At 40.1% G+C, this 19,992-nt stretch overlaps 1 protein-coding gene across 2 annotated transcripts in view; it reads right to left on the bottom strand.

Annotated features, from left to right (window-relative positions):
• The window catches only part of mettl25 (methyltransferase like 25), an 80,191-nt gene that overhangs the window by 3,346 nt on the left and 56,853 nt on the right, over positions 1-19,992 (bottom strand). For both annotated transcript variants that reach the window (XM_020526958.2, XM_048607633.1), the window contains 2 exons: positions 16,761-16,854; positions 151-225 (listed from right to left, as the gene is read on the bottom strand). In XM_020526958.2, coding sequence (XP_020382547.2) covers positions 151-225; positions 16,761-16,854 — 169 coding nt within the window. The remainder of the gene's footprint in view (positions 1-150; positions 226-16,760; positions 16,855-19,992) is intronic.

Raw genomic sequence — 19,992 nt, 5'->3', positions numbered from 1 at the left:
AATGTTAGAAAACTATTGCTATAACAACAAACTTTTGTTTTGACTGCACTGTCAGGCCAACAGTGTTTGGGGCAGTGATCCTGGAAAAATCGGCATACTTCCTTTGCTTCTCATGTGCAAATTCTTTTATGTCTATTCCCCAAAGCTTACCAGGTTAAATGCTTCCAACTCTTTCATTCGGGGCATGTATCTGTCATAATAACCTTGTATTAAACTGTCTGACATCTGAAAAAAGGAAAAAAGGCACACATTTAAGTCGAATTATAACCATGTGATCAACTGGCATTGTTCCAACTAATATCATAAACATACCTGTCAGAGTACAATTGTTACAATATGTAGTTAGTGTACCCCATACAGATAATAAGACATAGTTTTGGCTAAAAGCTTGTTACTTAAGCTATTTGATTTGGTAGAGGTCAAGTACGTTTTTGCAGACATGCGTTCCTTTCTATTTTGCCAGCTCTGCCACATTTAGTCAAATAAGACACAACAAAATATGGCTTACAGTACTTATATTTTGGGACATTACATTTGTGAAAAGTCTTTAGCTACAGATTGGATATGGAAAAAATCTAGACAGTCCCTTATCACTTTAAACATACTGTTTCACTGAGATTCACTAAAATGGAATTATTTCATAGCATTCAGTATTTATAAGTAAATCAAAAAACACACATATTAAATGTCACTTTAACGTATCAATGGCAGTAGTTCTCTAATATTTCTAGTTAAGAAACAATTATTTGGAACATTTTATTACCATAAAATTACCTTCGCATAAATTTTCAGGATAATTATTGCCAATGAGTGATAGGGAACGTTTGGCAAATTCAAAACAGTTCAAACTATGTATGTAATTTTACAAGCATTTTTGTAGAAGACAAACATAATATAAAATCATTATATGAAAACTACATGCAAAACAAGGATGTAGAAAACGAAACAGCAAATGACTTAGATTAGTTTCCACAGTACAGTCCTAACAAATCAAAATAATTGGTTTGTTCTGCAAGGCATCAAAACATCATTCTTTTCTCAAGTAATTTATGGAGAGCTGTTTCAGTGTGTAGTTGAATAACCTGGGGAGAAGAGTGATGAAGAGCAGTAAGTCAGAAAAAAAAAACTCTATTTTTAAGGATGATTCTGCTAAACTACAGAATATTGAAATTTTCTCAGGTTATCTTTCAAGATCAGGTCATACCACCAATTGATTTCAAAGCCACTTTGCAAAAATGGCAATATAACTTAACCAAAGTTGCCAAACTGACAGCATTTCACATTCTAAAAGTTGCATACGGCTACATCAAGGAGGTATGGTCAAATGATTATGATGCTGGGGAATGCAGCTCTTATTGAAAAACCCCTAGCTGGGCCTTTACTGCCCAACAGAGATGTCACAGGACATCACTGCAGGAATTCCTCAGGATAGTGTCCTAATCCTAATCATTTTTAGTTGCTTCACCATAATTCCAGAGGTGGGGATGATCACTGATGATTGCACAATGTACAGCATTATTTGCAACTCCTCCGAAACTGAAGCAGTCCATATCCAAATGCAGCAAGACCCGGACAACCTCTACTATGTAGAATAGCAAGGAGAGCAGATGCATGGGAACAGCATCACCTGCCAGTTCCTCTCCAAGCCACACAATCCTCACCTCAATTTATGTTGCTGCTCCTTCAATGTAGCTGGGTCATCAACTTGGAACTCCATTTCAAACAACAATATGGATGTACCTACAGCAGTTCAAGAAAGCAGCTCACCATCACCTTCTTAAGGGAAATTAAGGATGGACAACAAATTTTAGCCTTCCCACTTCTAGGAATATTCACATTTCTGGAATGAATGAAGGAAAGCTAAATAGCAATTGTGGTGTCCTGTCATTGAGAATGGAGATAAGAACAGAAGAGAGAAGAGACTTTAAAGAACTTGCAGAAATACAAAGCAATGAGAAAAGAAGTCAGACATAATCAGTGACAACTTATACCACTATTAAATTGATACTTTGCTGAAAATTTACACTTCACCATGTTTGGGTACATTTATATGAATCTGATAAACATAGGTTTTTGCGATTTTTTTAACTGAAAACATTAAGTCTACCCAAGTCCCTTGAGGCTCAAAACTCTTCCGTCAGTCAATATAATAGTGGCTGATCATCCAACTCAGTACCCTGTTCCTGATTTCCCCCCTTACCCTTTGATTAATTTAACCCTTGGAATTATATCTAACTCCTTGAAAGCATTCAATGTTATGGCCTCAACTGCTTCCTGTGGCAGAGAATTTCACAGGCTCCAGATGAAGAAATGTTTCTCCTCGTCTCAGTCCTAACCCATATCCTTAGACTGTGGCCCCTGGACTTCCTGGTCATCAGGAACATCGTTCCTCCAGTTACCATGTAAGAATTTTATACATTTCTATAAGATCCCCCTTATTCATCTAAACTATAGTGAATAATGTCCTAACTAGTGCATTCTCTCTTTCTACAACTGTCCTGCCATCTCAGGAATCAGTCTGGTAAACCTTTGTCACACTCCCTCTGTAGCTTCCTCAGATAAGGATGCCAAAACTGCACACAATACACCAGGTGTGGTCTCACCAGGGCCCTGTACAATTGCAGCAATACATAGCTGCTCCTGTATTCGAATCCTGTTGCTATGAAGGCCAACATACTATTTGCCTTATAAAAACCAAAAGAACTGCGGATAGTGCAAATCAGAAACAAAAACAGAAATTTCTGGAAAAGCTCAGCTGGTTTGGCAGCATTTGTGAAGAAAAATCAGAGTTAATGTTTCAAGTCCAGTGACCCTTCCTTAGAACTGACAGTGGAACTGAGGTTCAGGCCAAGCAGCAGAGATGGACATTGTGGCCAAGAGGAAGCATGAGCACAAGGGAAGGCAAGGACCAGGAAGAATTAGGGATTTTCTTTTAAAATTCATTCATGGGACATGGGCATCACTGGTTGGCCAGTATTTATTGCCTACATGTAGTTGTCCTTGAACTGAGTGGCATGCTGGGTCATTTCAGAATGCAGTTGGGAGTCAACCACATTGCTGTGGTTTTAGAGTCACATGTAGGTCAGACCAGTTAAGGATGGTAGATTTTCTTCCTGAAATACATTAGTGAGCCAGATGGATTTTTCTGACAATTGGCAATGATTTCATGGTCATCAATAGATTCTCGTGTCCAGGTTTTTTTCAAATTTCACCATGACGAGCTTTGAACTCGAGTCCCCAGAACATTATACCACAAGGCCATCTCCTCCCCCAAATGTGGTCTGAAGTTAGCAAAACTTGAGATGTAGGATTACTTGCAGAGTGGGACAAGCTCCAGTGAGGTCAAGTCCTTAAAAGTACATCTATTGGATAAATTTACAACAGAATATCAGTCATTTTATGGATGTTTGATGATCAGTAATGACTGGTTGTTTTTACATTATAACCTTTATTGCTAACCATATATAATTGGTTGGCTGAAGAATTAGCATGGCTATGTATGCAAGGTTGACAAAATGTGGCAGCTGCTATATCCTGACTGGCAACTTTGAAAACATTTGAGTAAGTTGATCAGTTGTTTATTTTTCCAAATGGAGTGTGTTCTTTAGCGTTGGGTAATGTTTCCTCCTTGTCCATTGGCCAATCAAATGCAAGAGTGCCTGATCTGTTACATTTTAGAATATGACAAACAACTTCCACAAATGAAGGATACAAACTAAACTGAAACCTTTAAACATTCTACAGCAATATACACAATTGATAATTAGGATCTTATTGTCCTTCCACAAATTGCTAGGTTTAGAGGGGCCTCCAGGTCATTTTGTACAATTCCCTCCATTTCATAAAGCAAAGAACTGCAGCTGCTGGAGATCTGAAACAAAAACAGAAATTGCTGGTGAAACTCAGCTGGTCTGGCAACATTTGTGGGGAGAAAGCAGAATGAACATTTGGAGTCCATTGGTTCTTCATCAGAATTCCATTTCAAATTACTTTGTGTATGATGAACAATCCATTTTATTAATTTGCAATTTTCCATGTCACGTATTGATGGCAATAGTTCCTAAACAATACTTGCTGATTCATCAAGTCACACAGTGCAAGAAGTTGAGCTGAAACTATTCTATAAATAATCAGATTCTTCATTGGTGCTTGGGAGACAAGATTTAACTACCAACATTTGGAATAAGAGGCCTGGGTCCTTTTGTTCTGTTTGATTGTAACTTTATTATGCTTGGTTCTTAGCTTAATTATGTCCCACAGCGCATATTAAAGAATAAACAGATTTTCTTCAGCAAATTATATAGGATTTCAAAAAAAACTTGGAGAACAGGAGCAAAGAAAAAAATGTCATTAAATTTAGAACACTGGAAGAGGTTTTTAAATGTTTCAGCCTTTCCCATGGAGGAAGATCAGATTTAATTGAATAGAATATGTGGTTTAGATTTAAGTAAGTAAGCTCATCAATGTTATACAAATCAATCTGGAGCTGCCCTGCATAGTTCATGTGAATTGCACATGATGCGACCAGACAATGGAAAATTGCATATGTTATGCTTTGCAGACAGGGACCTGGAGGGCGTGATGAACAGGGTACTTCAGAGGAGGACTGTTCTCTTTCCCCTGCCTCATGCACAGGTTGGAGGCTGCCATGGAGAGTTAGGTTCAGCACACTCAGTGCTTGTAGGCTATAGGCATGGAGATGCACTCTTTCGCTTTAGGCATTGGGACTCAGCGCTAACAGAAGGTGACAGAGGGATGAGGGACCATGACTTCATGCCAGGTTCTTCTTCTGCATGAGAAACAGGGTGGTGTCAGCATGCACCCAGCTAGAGAAGCAACTCTATACAGACCCTACAAACGTTTGCTCTCATGACGCTCCAGAGGTGGCTTGGCCTTCCATGTCCAGCCTGTCTGCTGCAGTCGGCCCTGTGGGAGTTCAGGCCGAGCTTGGTGCACCTGCAAGTCATGCACACATTCAGCAAGTAGCAAGTCTGGGACTTTTAGCTACAACAGCCTTGGGGTCACCTAATCAAAACTCCAAGCTCCACAGTAGGTCAGGCTCACTCTACTCCAGCCTGTGGAGCCTGGGCTGCACTGAGACGTAGTAGGAGAGAAAGAAAGACGAAAACATCTGAGAGCACACAGGTAGCATGGGTGACACATCACTGTAAATACATTCTCATATTATAAATGTTCACTTGCTAGCATCAGCTGTCTGAGTGGATGTCTTTCTAGCAGCAACTATACCATCGCACATATTAGCCATCTTGGGTGCTACACAAGGTTTTGTAGCCCAAGATTTGAAATGAGCAACTCCTGCATCATATGCAAGCTTTGGGGACTTGGGAACTGCTGATTACTTTGTCAGCTGGGGTGGATCTTCCTTGTGATACATTGCTTGTGCATCACAGGCATTCGTGGGTTTGAATCTTGATGCTACTTGATGTGGAAGGCGTGCCTGGAGCCAGCAAATAGAGTCCAACAAGCAGATTAATGTTCATACAGCATGCAGTGCCTAAAGGCATCTTTCACCTGTATCATACCGATACTTGTGCCATGGTATTGCCGTTTGAAGGGCTTCACATCGCTCAAAAGTGAAGCATTCCTCACAGAAGTGAACAGTTAGCTCGTCATCTCCTAACATGTTGGCAGCCATTTTTAGCCCCATTGCATACTTGCTATTAGTATCATGATGGAAGGAAACAGCAGTTACACTTCAAACAGTGAGTCTCATATTCAATCTCTTAAACTTGGTGAACCACAAATGCACACATTTCCTTCTCGGTAGTCAAGTCAACGCCATCAGCTTCAAAATTCCACATGTTCTCAACCAAACAGTCAACCATTCATCTGCCTATTTTAGCCCCTGAGCCTGAGGACTATCCAGTCAACATGCCAGATATAGTTAGGTAATGTCCTGTTATTGCAACCAGTTATTGCAGGTGCTCCCACATTCTAGATTACCCCTCTCTGTCCCATGGTCGATTATCTCTCCCCTTCATAATCACTATTCCCTCTGAAGCCCAGCATGCTGCCTCCACTCCACAGAACTGAGTTTCACAGCTTCCACCCCACAGCAGTGGCCCCTGACAACCAACAACACCCCCACATCCCCTCCCCAACCCTTTTGATTATTAATGGATGAGACCTGAAGACTGAATGTGGCCCACTTCCTTAACTGACTTGAACGGTCAGCCCTGACTGATGACTGATCTCTGTGCAGCACAGCAACTGACTTCCCACGATGCCCCAAACTGTTTACACTGGACCCAAAGGGTGGACCTGGCCCACTCCCTGGACGATAGAAGTATGAAGCTGACCACCCAAGCAGTCAACTAACTGTGCCCAAGCCCCCAGACTGATATCAGAGGATGCTTTTGATTTACTGAGCCTGGATACCTGACTGAAGGCTGTCACCCTTAACTGTATCGAGAAGTATTCCCTTAGACTTTGAGATAATGACCACTTAGTTGATGTATGTACAGTTTGCTTGCTGTGCACTCTGCTGGCACATGGTGCAGATGTCAGCCGATGTAATAATCAAGTTTAGGAAGATTTTACATTTTAAGGATATTTATGAATAAAATAACTTGTGGTGTGTTTCAGTAATAGAGGCTCTAAATAAATCTAAGTTGTTGTTGAGTAACATATGGCTAAAACTGAACCAATACACATTGTCGTTCTTTTAAAAAAATGAGTAGAGATTACTTTATGCAATTTATCCGGTAGGTAGCCTTTGCCGCTGGCTTCATTAAAATTCTGTAACAAGAGAGGTATAGAGGAAGGTGCCAATTTTTTTCTTTAAATAAATCCAGATGAGCATCGTTCTGAACTAGGAGCTTTATATAATGGAAGTGTATTAATAACATTTTCTATTTGTTGAGAACCAATTGGTTTCTCCAGTTTTTCCATTATAATTGTGCTTAGCTAACTGTAATAGTTTGAAACAAAAATAAAAACTTCAGCATCAGAACATTAAATTATTCATTTACAATACCACAGTAAATTTCCTTAAAAAAGCAATTAATTCAATGTGGATATGTATTTAAGTTATTAAGGAGTCTGCTAAAATCATATAAAAATGTGTTGTTGGTTTCCTAATTAAGTGAAGGTGGAAATGTCTGATTTTAAAATTAGAAACAACTTAATGATAAAAACAAACTTAATCAAATTCAGTAGATTCGTATTCTGATTTTTTATAGGAAAAGGGAAAGGAAATTTATTAATTTATGTCTATTTTTATTCTTTACCCAACTTGCCATGATATGTTCCAAATCCAATTTAAGGGAGTTAGTTATCTGCTCAAGATACTTAAATCTGACTTTAGTAGGTTCCTGAAAGCAGACTGAATGGACTTTTGCTCCCTGTCCACAGACACGCAACTGGCATAAATTTAGCACTTTGCTGTAGAAGTAAAATACTGCAAATGCTGGAAACCTTAGACAAAAACAGAAACTGCTGGAAATATTTAACTGTTAATGTAGCATCTGATGAAGGGTCATCAACCTGAAACACTGGGCTGAATTTGGAGTCTCAACATGAGTTCCACCTATCACCTGCAGGACTGATGGGGCAAGGCCCAATTAAATTAAATATTTGCCATTTCATTGACTAGAGTTGAGAACCTCAGCGACGTAAATGTTAACCCCACTCACTGAAAAGAGCTGCCAGTCATACAGCTTTCCAATTTCCAGCAGCACCAGTGGCTGCCACAAGTGTTGTACCTATAAGAGGACTGGGATCTCTTGATTGATATCAAGTGGCTTTGAAAGAGGAACCACCCAGAGAAGCCACTGACAAACACAAAAGTATTTGCTGGGCAGCCTTCAGGAGGCTTGGGAATCCATACAAACTCAGGAGAGTCCCTGAGCCACCACTAAATCCTGGTCACCTTTAAGTGATGGATTCGTGAGCCAAATTAACTAACAGATAAGTTTCCTGTGTCAGTCCAATTCTATCACTGACTTAAAGGGATGGGTTTTCCTGCTGATAGGAAAAGAAAATGTGGCCTGCCTGAGATTCTGCAGGCCAGCTCGCCATTTAGCCCACTTCAGTGGATTCCATTAAATCCAGCCCCTTAATCTGTTTCTCTTTCTCTCCATAAATGCAGCCTATCCTGCTGTGTATTTCTAATTTCTGTTTCTATATCAGCATATTTCTAGTCTGGGTCCTCTGAGATCAGGAGCTCCAATGTATGGGGAGCAATGAGTGCAAACATGCACAAGAACAGTTTGTAGCATCCATGGAATGCTTTGCAACCACTTAGAGTCATACAGCCGTACAACATGGAAGCAGATCCATTGGTACAACTCATCCATGCCGACCAGATATCCCATATTAATCTAGTCCCATTTGCCAGCATTTGGCACATATCCGTCGAAATCCTTCCTATTCATTTACCCATCCAAATGGCTTTTAAATGTTGTAATTGTACCAGCCTCCACCACCTCCTCTGGCAGCTCATTCCATACACGCACCACTGTCTGCTTGAAGAAGTTGCCCCTCAGGCCCCTTATAAATCCTTCCCCCTCTCACCTTAAAGCGACGCCCTCTAGTTTTGGACACCCCTACTCCGAGAAAAGGACCTTGGCTATTTACCCTATCTGTGCCCTGCATAATTTTATAAACCTCTACAATGTCAGCCCGCAGTCTCTGACTGTCCAAGGAAAACAGTCCCAGCCAAATCAGCCTCTCCCTAGAGCTCAGCTTTATTGTGGCAGTGTCTCCTAAAGCTTGAAGCCAAAAGGTACAACATCCACAAGACCATAGTAAATCATTCACCTTCACAATCATCTCCAAGTCAGACTCTGTCATAGCTTGAATTTATAACACCAGCTGTTTATTGCTGTTCAGTGAATAATAGAGTACTTCTTACTTAACATGACAAGGCCAACTCTAATTAAAGGATGCTACTTACACGTTTCCTCATGAGGTTGGACTTTAAGGGGTGCAACATCCCAGACCCTTTATTAAGGAGGACGCACTGTGACCACAATCTTGTTGGCTGCTCTCCAGAAATTTAACGCTGGCAGCATAGCTACTTGCTTTAAGAAGAGATTTCTGCCAGACAATCTATTTGACCAGCAACTCGATAGTCCCAATAATGTTGGGACTACAAGCAGTTCCTGATGCTAAGGAATCAGGAATAACAGGTAAGTCTGGGGTTAAAGGGCAATGTATATGGGGTGAGTGGCGGATAGATTCAAGAGGCCAGGGAAATTGATAACTATAAGTTGTAGAAGCAGAATTAGGCCATTCAGGCATCAAGTTTTCTCCCTACTGAATGAGATGATGGCTGATCTAAAAATTCTCACTCCACTTTCCTGCCTTTTCACCATAACTCTTGATTCCCTTATTGATTAAAAATCTGTCTGATTCAGCCTCGAATATGACTCAGGCTCAACAGCCTTCAGTGTAAAAAATTTCACAGATTCACTACCCTCTGATAGAATAAATTCCTCCTCCACTCTTTCTTAGATGTGTGACCCCTTATTCTGAGATCATGGTGTCTGTTCCCTCTGGTCCTAGACTCTCCCACAAGGGGAATCAATTTCTGTATCTACCCTGTCAAGTCCTCTAAGAATGGGGTCAGATGACCTTAAGGCAATTGCCTCCAGTGGGCAGAAGAGGCATCCAAAGGCTGTTGTCATCCAGCCCCCACTGCTACCCGAGGCTTCCCACTTGGCATGTGCAAAATACTGGTATCAGCAAGATGAGGCACTTAACTAGCCAATAATTTGCCTGAAGTTGGGTAGGTGCCTAACACCCCGCCCCTGCCCCACTGTAACATTTCAGAAAGATTGGGTGTAGATGGGTCAACAGTTGTAATCACCAACCTCAAACTCAGTGGTGGCAAAACACAAAATCAGCTCCTAGCAACTGAAGATAAATATAGTTCTATCAGTATTACCCACATCAGGGAATAATTATACCAAAACAAAATTCAAAAGGAGATGCTTATCGCTAGGGATTAATATTCTAGGTCCTCAAATACTCCTAGTATATATTAGAACGTTACGGGAAACATAGCAACAACATTCTTACATGCTGGTGGCAATTGAGGACTCAAATATCTAACCTTCTTAGCTGCTGTACAGTAATAGGAAACATAAAATTTTAATTTTTATAAGACTTTTTTAAAGTTATTTTTAAATGATCAGTCTCTCGTATAAATAAAATTGTTTTCTGGAACAAATAACTTTGGATAAACTTCTGCACATTCTAACAAATCCCCAATAATATGCATAAAGACTGTTTTATATCTGCTTTCAAAACATTTTTTGTTTTGTTTCCCATTGAAAACAGCTGCAACTCAATCCATGTATTAGTTCACATAGAATGCCTTAGAAGTTGACAATTCTGAATGCTTTTCAACATGAATTTGTATCACCATTGACTCATTCAGCTTTAAACTGGGGATATTCAGGAACTCGAATCCCTCAATGCATAATTTAAAGCAGAACTTCTAGGACAAAGTGCGTGCAACATAGAAATTCTAGGCATTTCACTTGGTTTGAATTTTTTTTAAACTTCCAAGGGAATTTCCTATCTCATGATTATTCTACCAGCTACCAGCCCACACCGAGCCATCACTACCACAGTTCAGTAGCATCAATCACTCATGACAATCTGAGAATATTACTTTTGATGATTCCCCGATTATCTATTAATAAAATAGAAAATTGCAGTGCTGTGCCTTGGTCTAAATAGCATATTTTGCACATATATGTTTTTAATCTCTCTGAAGGCAAAAGGAGCAAACATTCAGTGAGCCAAAGCCAGATACAAATCACTGATCTGCTTTATTTCACAGAATTAAGTACATACCAAAGAATTGGTCTGATCAGATTCATTTAATTCAATCTGTATGACTGATTTTTACATATTAAAAATAAATATTATACCATGTAAGTGGATCACAGTACTTGTCTAAAAATAATTTCTAATCATTACCCATCATATTAAACTCCTTTCTTTAGCAAATGTTGTCATATTTTCTCTTAAAACACCTTCATTTTTAAAAAAAATTCTGCTAATTGCCCGTTACTCTGGGCTGAATTTCACTGGAAATTGACTGTGTCATGTTTAGGATGTTTCATATAGAGTTTCTGTCTATGAGTCCTCGTGGGTTTTTCATGCCATCTTCCCAAATTTGCTTCATTACCTATGCACCATGGTGCCCCACTCACCATATTCTATCACTCACCAAAGGCAAAAGTACTGGCACAGCCGGCACATTTCAGGATTTCTGGCACCGACACCCATCTATAAAGCCTTAAGTCTGTTAAACTCTGGCAGTCCTGACTGCCATACAAGAGACCTGCCAATTGCGTCATACATGTTGGACAGAGGGAAATCCGCACCCTGCTTTGTCGATGGGGACCAACAAGTCCTGCTGGATGGGAGGCGCACATGGTCAGTGCCCACAGAGCATGCTCTGAGATGTTGGTGTCTGGTGTCCAAGATGGAGGGCCAGAAAAGCAAATGGTGAGCTGAAGTCACCAGGTTACTGCTCTGAACATCACATCAGGAACTGTCACCATCTAGTTCCTATCCTGCGATTTGAAGAATGGGAAACTGCATATGAATGAAACAAGCTGACGAAATATTGAGGCTGTTAATGCATGTGAATAGACCACTCATCATTCAATGCTTGGTTAGAAAAGAAGACTTCTTGCTCTTGACATTGGGAATTTCATTATTCCCAATCTCATGCAACTTTCCCAACTTTCTTGACAATGCCTAAATCGTTTGGCGACAGAAAAGTTCGCACCTTATATGTTTTAATTCCTGCTGGTCGTAAGTAGGAGCAGACCATCCAGCAATCCTCCTGATCAGCACCTCTGATGAGTAGCTCCCGAATAAAAGTGTGCAAATCAGTACAGCAGAGGCCTGATAAAACTTCAGCCAAAGAATTTAATGAATATTAGGGGTGACTTCATGTTTGGCTTCTCTTGGTTGTGTACAATAATTTCATCAAGAAAAAGGTTAAAAAAAAACAAAAATTTGCCAGCGGAAATTTACCGCAACACTGTCAATGATTACATTTATAATAAATAAGAATTTATACCTTGAAATATGTTGGAGTGGGTTTGCCAACTTGAAGTTAGATATTTGTTTTTCTATTATCTTTTCTTTCCTCCATGTTAAATGTACAAAGTGAATGTTGTAGTTGGTTGGCTCGCCAAGCTGGTTTGTTGTTTCGCAGACGTTTCATTACCATGCTGGGTAACATCATCAGTGCAGACTCCGATGAAGTGCCATTGTGTTTTCCCGCCTGTTATTTAAACTCTGGAGTACGTTGACTGGATTACCTTACTTCCGGTTTTCCTCCACAGTGGAATGTATATGAGGTCGAGCTCAATGTGTTTGTTGATGGCTTTCTTCGTGGAGTACCAGGCTTCTAGGAATTCCCATGCTTGTCTCTGCTTTGCTTGTCCCAGGATCTTGGTGCTGTCCCTGTCGAATTGGTGGTTCTCCTTATCCATGTGGATAGAGATGAGTGAGTACTGGTCATGTCTTTTTGTAGCCAATTGATGTTCGTGTACCCTTGTGGTTAATTTCCTTCCTGTTTGTTCGATGTGATGTTTGTCACAGTCTCTGCAGGGAATCTTGTATATGACATTGGTCCTGCCCATAGTGGATAGTGGGTCTTTGGTTCGGGTGAGCAGTTCTCGGAGGGGTGATGTGGGTTTGTGTGCTACTCTGATGCCCAGTGGTCGTAGGAGTCTTGTGATCAATTCAGATGTGTTCCTGATGTAAGGTAGTGTGAGGAGTGTGTCGGGGGATAATGGTATCTTCCTGGTGTCATTCGTGTAATAGGCATCTTCTGACCCAGTTTTTCGGGTATCCATTGTTTCTGAATACCTGGAAGAGGTGCTCTTCTTCTCTTTGGCGTAGCTCTGTGCTGCTCTAGTGTGTTGTTGCCCGTTTAAATAATGTTCTCACGCAACTTTATTTGTGTGTCTTAGGATGGTTGCTGTTGAAATTCAGTACTTGATCAGTGTGTGTGGCTTTCCTGTGTACCTTTGTTAAGAAATCTCCATTTGTCCCGCGCTCTACCATGATGTCCAGGAATGGGAGCTGTTTGTTTTTCTCCTCTTCTCTGGTGAATCTGATTCCGGTGAGGGTGTTTTTTTATTAGTTGGTGTGTCTCCTCCAGTTTGGTCCATTTAATAATGACGAAGGTGTTGTCCACGTAGCGTATCCATAGTTTTGGTTGGATTAGCAGAAGGGCCGTACTTTCGAGTCTCTGCATCACCACTTTGGCTATTAGTCCGGAGATAGGTGATCCCACGGGTGTCCAGTTGATCTGTTCATATATTTGGCCGTTAAAGGTAAAGTGGGTGGTGAGGCATAGGTCCAGTAGCTTCAGCGTGTTGTCTGTGGAGATGGTGTCATTGGGATTCACCATTTCATTTCAAAAATATACTTTATTCGTGAAAAAAATCTTTGTACATAGACATTGACACAAAAGCAGTTTGGTTCTGTCCAGTTGCATATCAAGTAAACATTAAACATTGGAGTTTGAATATACACAAAACCAAAGACCTCTTTTACACATGCAATATTAATATTTACTATATTTGACACACTAGGAGGGTCCAATAACTGAACGGACTCCCATTTACCTTCAGCAGGAGGTTCAGCCCTTGTGAGGAGTGCTAGCCCAGGATGGCCAGGCTCTTATGAACTATGGTGTTGCACTATTAGCTGTTTCTTTGTTTTCCACTTTTTAGAAAGAAGGACTGTAATGTTTAACTTTTTAAATTTTGCTTTCCTTATTTTTCTGTTCTGTACCTAAGATTCTGTACCGAGGTACTTTTGTACCTTAAATGGCACTGTGAGTGAGTACATATGACAATAAACCTAATTCAATGAAATTCAAACTCTTCTAATTAACTACGTATTACACCCCAATGGTGCCATGCTAGTCCAATGCTAGCCCGGTTCTCTCACTCACAGTAGCCATAGTACTGTCAGGATATACCATAATCCCTGGCACTGGTACCATCTCTAACCCTCAGCTTTGCACACAGTCTATTTTTGGCAGTCCAGAGTTGTCCTTCACTTTGCATGTGTGACAGCATTCACTAACCAAAGCTTATCACATAAATGGCATGGCTGGCACTTCAATGAACATTCCCACACCTGTTGCTGTTAAAGCACTGGATCACACAGTTCTCATGTCCTTATCCATATCCTGTCTTATAACCCCCCTTAAGACACTGCTTCTTTTTCTCCAATGCCCATGTAGTTCTGCATCTTGACATTGTTTGATGTCGGACCATCACATAAAGAGAAGCCTTCAATCACTTCAAAACATTAACTTTTATTCACCAACACCAAAACGGAAGACAGATTAAACAGAAAGTCGTATTTGTCTCTTGGAACTGAAACAAAGTGCTTGCATGTCAAGCATCAATTATTCTGAGTCAATGAGTGATCAATACACCAACTCTCGGCTATTTAAACTAGTTATTGACAAAGTTCTGTCTGGCCAGACATAGCCACTGGATTGTTGCTCATGTATTTCCCATGTATGCCATTGATACATACTGTAGCTGTGAGACTGACATGGCACTGCCATACAGCAAAATGCCCAATTAAAGTCACAGAGTCGTACAGCACAGAAACAGATCCTTTAGTCCAACTCATCCATGCTGACCGAGTTTCCCAAACTAAACTATTCCCACTTGCTTGTATTTGAACCATATCCCTCTCAACCTTTTCTATTCATGTACCTATCCAAATGTCTTTCAAATTTGTAACTGTACCTGTATCTACCACTTCTTCTGGCAGTTCATTCCATACACTAACCACTCTCTGTGTGAAAAAGTTGACCCTCAGGTCCCTTTTAATCTTACTCCTCTCACCTTAAAAAATATGCCCCCTGGTTTTGAAATTCCCCAACTGAGGGAAAAGGCCTTTGCGAGTCATCTTATCTAAAACCCTCATGATTTTGCTGACAGGCATGACAAGCTGCCTAGCTTGGTACCAGCGCTAAGCAACACAAGACATAAATATTATGAGTTTTTAATGTCTGGATGAGGGGGCAAAACGCAAAAAGACAAGGGAAGGCAGGGATTCTGTGGGCATCCAGGTAGATGCAAAGTGAGTGAGTGCTAAGAAAGCAATTGAGCAGCTCTGAGATGCAGCCTGGTCCCATCCTGAACTAAAACATAGAACCATAGAATCCCTATAGTGCAATTTAGCAATTTAGCATGGACTATTCATCCAACCTGCACATCTTTGGACTGTGGGAGGAAACCCAGAGCACCTGGCAGAAGCCCACGCAGATACTGTGAGAACGTGCAAACTCCACACAGACCCAAGGCTGGAATCGAACTTGAGTCCTTGGCACTGTAAAGCAGACATGCTAACTACTGTGCCACCATGCCACCCTTTCCTCACAGCAGCGTTGCAATGAAAGATGCTGTTATGCTCCAAAGCACTGAAATGCAATATCATATTGTCAAAGGATGAAAGAGTCACAAGGTACTCACTCTGATTTTCAGATAAGGAATTCTTGGTGTCTAGTTTCTATCAAGCAGGTAGAAGACTTTGACACTCCATACTAATGAGGTGGGATTAAATCCTAACAAAGGTAACAATGAGCACCAGTCTACGTTAATAGACCTCTCACCATTCACCAGCGAGAATCTCATCTAAATGCCCCAACATTTCATTGGAAAATGAGACTTTCTGGTCTTGACATTGAGGAGGATCTTGCTGGACATCATCTTAATGTAGTCCAAGTTGTTCTGGGACTGAGAAAATTCTGCCCTTGGTTGCACATTACAACCAGTGTTTCAAAACAAAAAGCAAGTAAATAATAACAAGAACAAGGTTGATTCAATTACTTTTCTTTACAACTCAAGCTTAAAGATGTTCATTGTATGAAGAATTACAGTTGGAGCCATTCAAAGGAATACAATATATTAAAATATTTTGTCTCCAATTACCTTACAATTCAGTTGAAGGAAACAGGAGACACATGACTTCCATCATTTAATTATATAGCTTGATCTTTCATTGGTAATATTTGAATGCTTACTGCATTTGGAGAATCGTTAAAATAACCAGGCATACTTTAATGACTTTTTGCTACTCAATTTGAATATTTATTAGATTTTCCCATTGAAATTGGTACAAAATGCAAATTAGCTGTGTTTCTCTTAAATTTTGCTGTGTTCTAAAGTGTACGTTTCTTACTATCTTCTCTTTTAAATGTGGAATGTACAAAAGCCATAAATCTCTGTGGTCTGTTAAATTTTAATGGCTCAAATTGGCACCAGCTTCAAGCTAGAATACGTTTCTCTGCTGATTGGTGCTGATGTTCTGTGTCTGTGACTAGGCTTAACGCAGGGAAATTCATCCGTAAAAGATTATATCGTTCAGTGTCAGCAGAGGTCCAGATTCCAATCCATTCCAACCAGCCCACTCCCCAGTCCAATATTATCGCACCTGCACTGAATTTCTCTGCATGCTTTTTGAATTCAAGTGTTGATCAGTTGATTTTAAACAGGTTAACATCCAGTTTAAAAAAGAAATACAGAGAAAGTTATTACTTCACTCTTAAGTGCTTGAGCAGGACTAACAGACCATTTAAACACTCAGGAAACATTTTGTAACAGATAACAAACAGTGCGAGAAAATGTGTAATACACTGTTACCATTGTCTTGTCTGTGATGAAATTGTTACACTGTGCTGGTCTGAATCAAAGAAATAGCTTGAAGAAATAAATTAAACAACTAACCTTTGAGTCATCCATTCCCAGCTTTTCTACTGATTTTCTGATGTAATCCACAAAGGATGAAGACTTAGAATAGATCTTGCCAACATTTTTGTTTCTGTAAAGTGCCAAATGTCATAAGATACAATCATTTTTGATTAAATTTACTACTAAAAGAGCTATAAACAGTTTAATTGCAATCACTTATTCTGACACTGGAATCCATGTTTTAAGTAAATTTTCATTATTTTAACAAGAGATGAGACAGATAGATAATATGCCATTACACAGAAATTCCTTGGATCTACAAAGTCCATGTTTCTCACATTCAATCTCAGCGTTTCTTCATAAAAGTGAAAGAATTAGATTTCCAGCACCTGGAGTATTTAGCTTTTGTTTTATAAAGATTTGGAACAGCTTTCTCAATTAGCATGCAGTTCAGCTGTTCACTCAATATTCATTTTGATAGATCAAATATTTTTAAAATGATTTTGGCCTTACAGACAATGGGAAAAAAAGAGCCCATCAATGCCCATAAAAGCGTTATATTTTTCATAACACTTGCTGACACTTGCATATCACACAGCATTGTCCTTCTGGCTGAAATACTTCCAAACTACAGTATCAATTTTACAGCACTGTTATGTTTAAGTCAGTGACCCAGATTTTCTGCCCATTTCACCCACCATGATACTGTGTGGTCTTCTGGCATTGGCTGCATTTTCCTCTATGGCGTTGCCAAGTGAGGGAATTATTGGCCTCTGATCGATCACCAGTTCTCACTAGGCAGAATTTCCATCCCTGGAGTCTTCATTCTAGGTGGAAGTCCATCCAGGGCCTTGCTAATGCCTGATGGCATTCAACTCAAAAACAAAAATAGAATTTTCTGGAAAAGCTCAGCAGATCTGGCAACATCTGTGAAGAGAAATTAGAGTTAACGTTTCAAGTCTGGTGACCCTTCCCCAGAATAGTCAACAGTTTCTGAGGAAGGGTCACCAGACCTGAAATACTAAGTCTGATTTCTCTTCACAGATGCTGCCAGACCTGGTGAGTTTTTCCAGCAAATTATGTTTTTGCTTCTGATTTATAACATCTGCAGTTCTTTTGGCATTAGATTCCACGTGCCTTCCCTAGAAGAAGCAGTGTGGGTCTCGTGCCAGCTCTTCTGCCTCTGCTGTTCAACAAAATTCCACCCAATATTTCAAGCTAAATATGACCTGTTCACAACTGAAGAATGGCAGAAAATAATATTGGTTATATGCTGTCAAAAGCAGGAAGGGGAAGGCACAACAAAAGAGAAGGCCTGGGTTAAGTTGGTTGGCAGGAGATATTAAATGACAAACTTGTATGGAACAAAAGACAAGGGGAATGGAAAATAAAAATAAAATACGTAAATGTTGGAAATCTCAAATAAAAACAGAAAGTGCCAGGGAAACTTGACAGGTCTGGCAGAATCTGTGGACACAGAAACAGAGTTAACTTTTCAAATCCAAAATGACTTTTCTTCAGAACTGAAGAACATAGAACAAATGGACTCAAATCATTAACTCTACTTTTCTCTCTACAGATGCTGCAAAGAAAATAGTACTGGGTCACAGTAAAGAGACAAAGCATTTTTCCAGAATGCAAGGCCAGAATAATGAACAGCTTTGTCCAGAAGTACAAACATTAAAAACAAGACTCAAACTGCCCATGGCAAACAATAAATGAAAAATTGGGGTAAGAGGTCCTGGTGTGAAATTGTCAACTCAATATTAAATCCAGAAGGCTGTAAAATGTCTAAACAGAAAATAAGCTACCTCAAGTTTTAGTTGAGCTTCAGTACAACACTGTAACAGGCCAAGGATAGAAAAGTAAGCGTGGAAGCAAAAATGTGAATAGAAATAACTAGCAACTGGAAAGCCAAGGTTAAGCTTTTATAGACTAACTGGGAAAATTTCACACAGGAATCATCAGCCTGCATTGCATCCTCTCAAGGTACAGGGGACCGTTTTGTGAACTCTGAATGCAGCATATAAATTTCAAAGAAGTACTAGTAAATTCTTATTTCACTTGGAAAGAGTGTTTGGGGTTTTGAATGATGAGGGGAGAGGCAGTGCAGGTGATTGCTTGGGAAGATACAATAGAAAGAAGACAAAATGTTGAGGGTGATTGACGAGCGGACTAAAGTGCAATAGAGAGAACACCTCTTGGAAATGTTGACAGGTGAAAGGAGCGAAGCTGTTTTTGGTGGTGGCAGCATGCTGAAGGTGCTGGAAAATAAGAACAAATGTTGAGTTGAACAATGAGGCTTGAGGGATGGAAAGGGAAGAAAAGGAAAACCCTATCACGAATCTGGAAGAGAGTGAAATGGATGATGTAAATCATTACAAGTTATGATAGGGTATATATAGAAAGATTAACTTGTTCTGATGGTCAAGGCCAGAAAAGGGGGTGGGGATATTATTTTAAAATTAGAGCCAGGTCATTCAGGCTGTTGTCAAAACCACTTCTTCATAAAAAGTGGTGGAAATCTGAAACTCTGGTCCCCAAAGAAACTGATGATGCGAAGTCAATTGAAAATTTCAAAATTCAGGTTGAGACTTCAGTTGGGCAGGAATATGCATGTGTAGGTAAATATATATTAGTTATGAGTCAAGAATGCAACAGAAAATATATATGTGCATGTGTGTGGTGCACTAAATGACCAAATCCTGTTCTTACGTTTCTAAAATTTAGAGCCATATCAGTGTCTTGAAATTAGCAATTTGCTGTTGGTTGCAACACCAAATGACACTGCAACTCTGGATCAAAGATGTGCATTAACAACAAGAACAGATCACCCTTATTGCAAAATTCACTTGTTGCTGAGATAACCAGGCTTCAGCTGACAAGTGACAAGTAACATTTGTGCAACACAATGCCAAACAATGACCATCTCCAACAACAGACAATCTAACCACCGCCCCTTGACATTCAAATGGTACTACCATCACTGAATCCGCCACTAGCAACATCCTTGGGGTTACCATTGACCAGAAACTCAACTGGACTTGCCACATAAATACAGTGGCTACAAAAGCAGGTCAAAGGTTAGGAATGCTGCAGCAAGTAACTCACCCTCTGACATGTCAACGCCTGTCCACCATCTACAGTACTCCCCACTTGCCTGGATGGATGAAGCTCCAAGAACACTCAAGAAGCTTGACACTATCCAGGCAAAGCTGCCTGTTTGATTGGCACCACATCCACAAGCATTCACTCCTTCCACCACCAG

Source organism: Rhincodon typus, chromosome 18, assembly GCF_021869965.1.
Source record: "Rhincodon typus isolate 14 chromosome 18, sRhiTyp1.1, whole genome shotgun sequence".
Lineage (NCBI taxonomy): Eukaryota > Metazoa > Chordata > Chondrichthyes > Orectolobiformes > Rhincodontidae > Rhincodon > Rhincodon typus.
The sequence above is the reverse complement of the archived record's forward strand: the minus strand, read 5'-3'. Positions and strand labels throughout refer to the sequence as shown.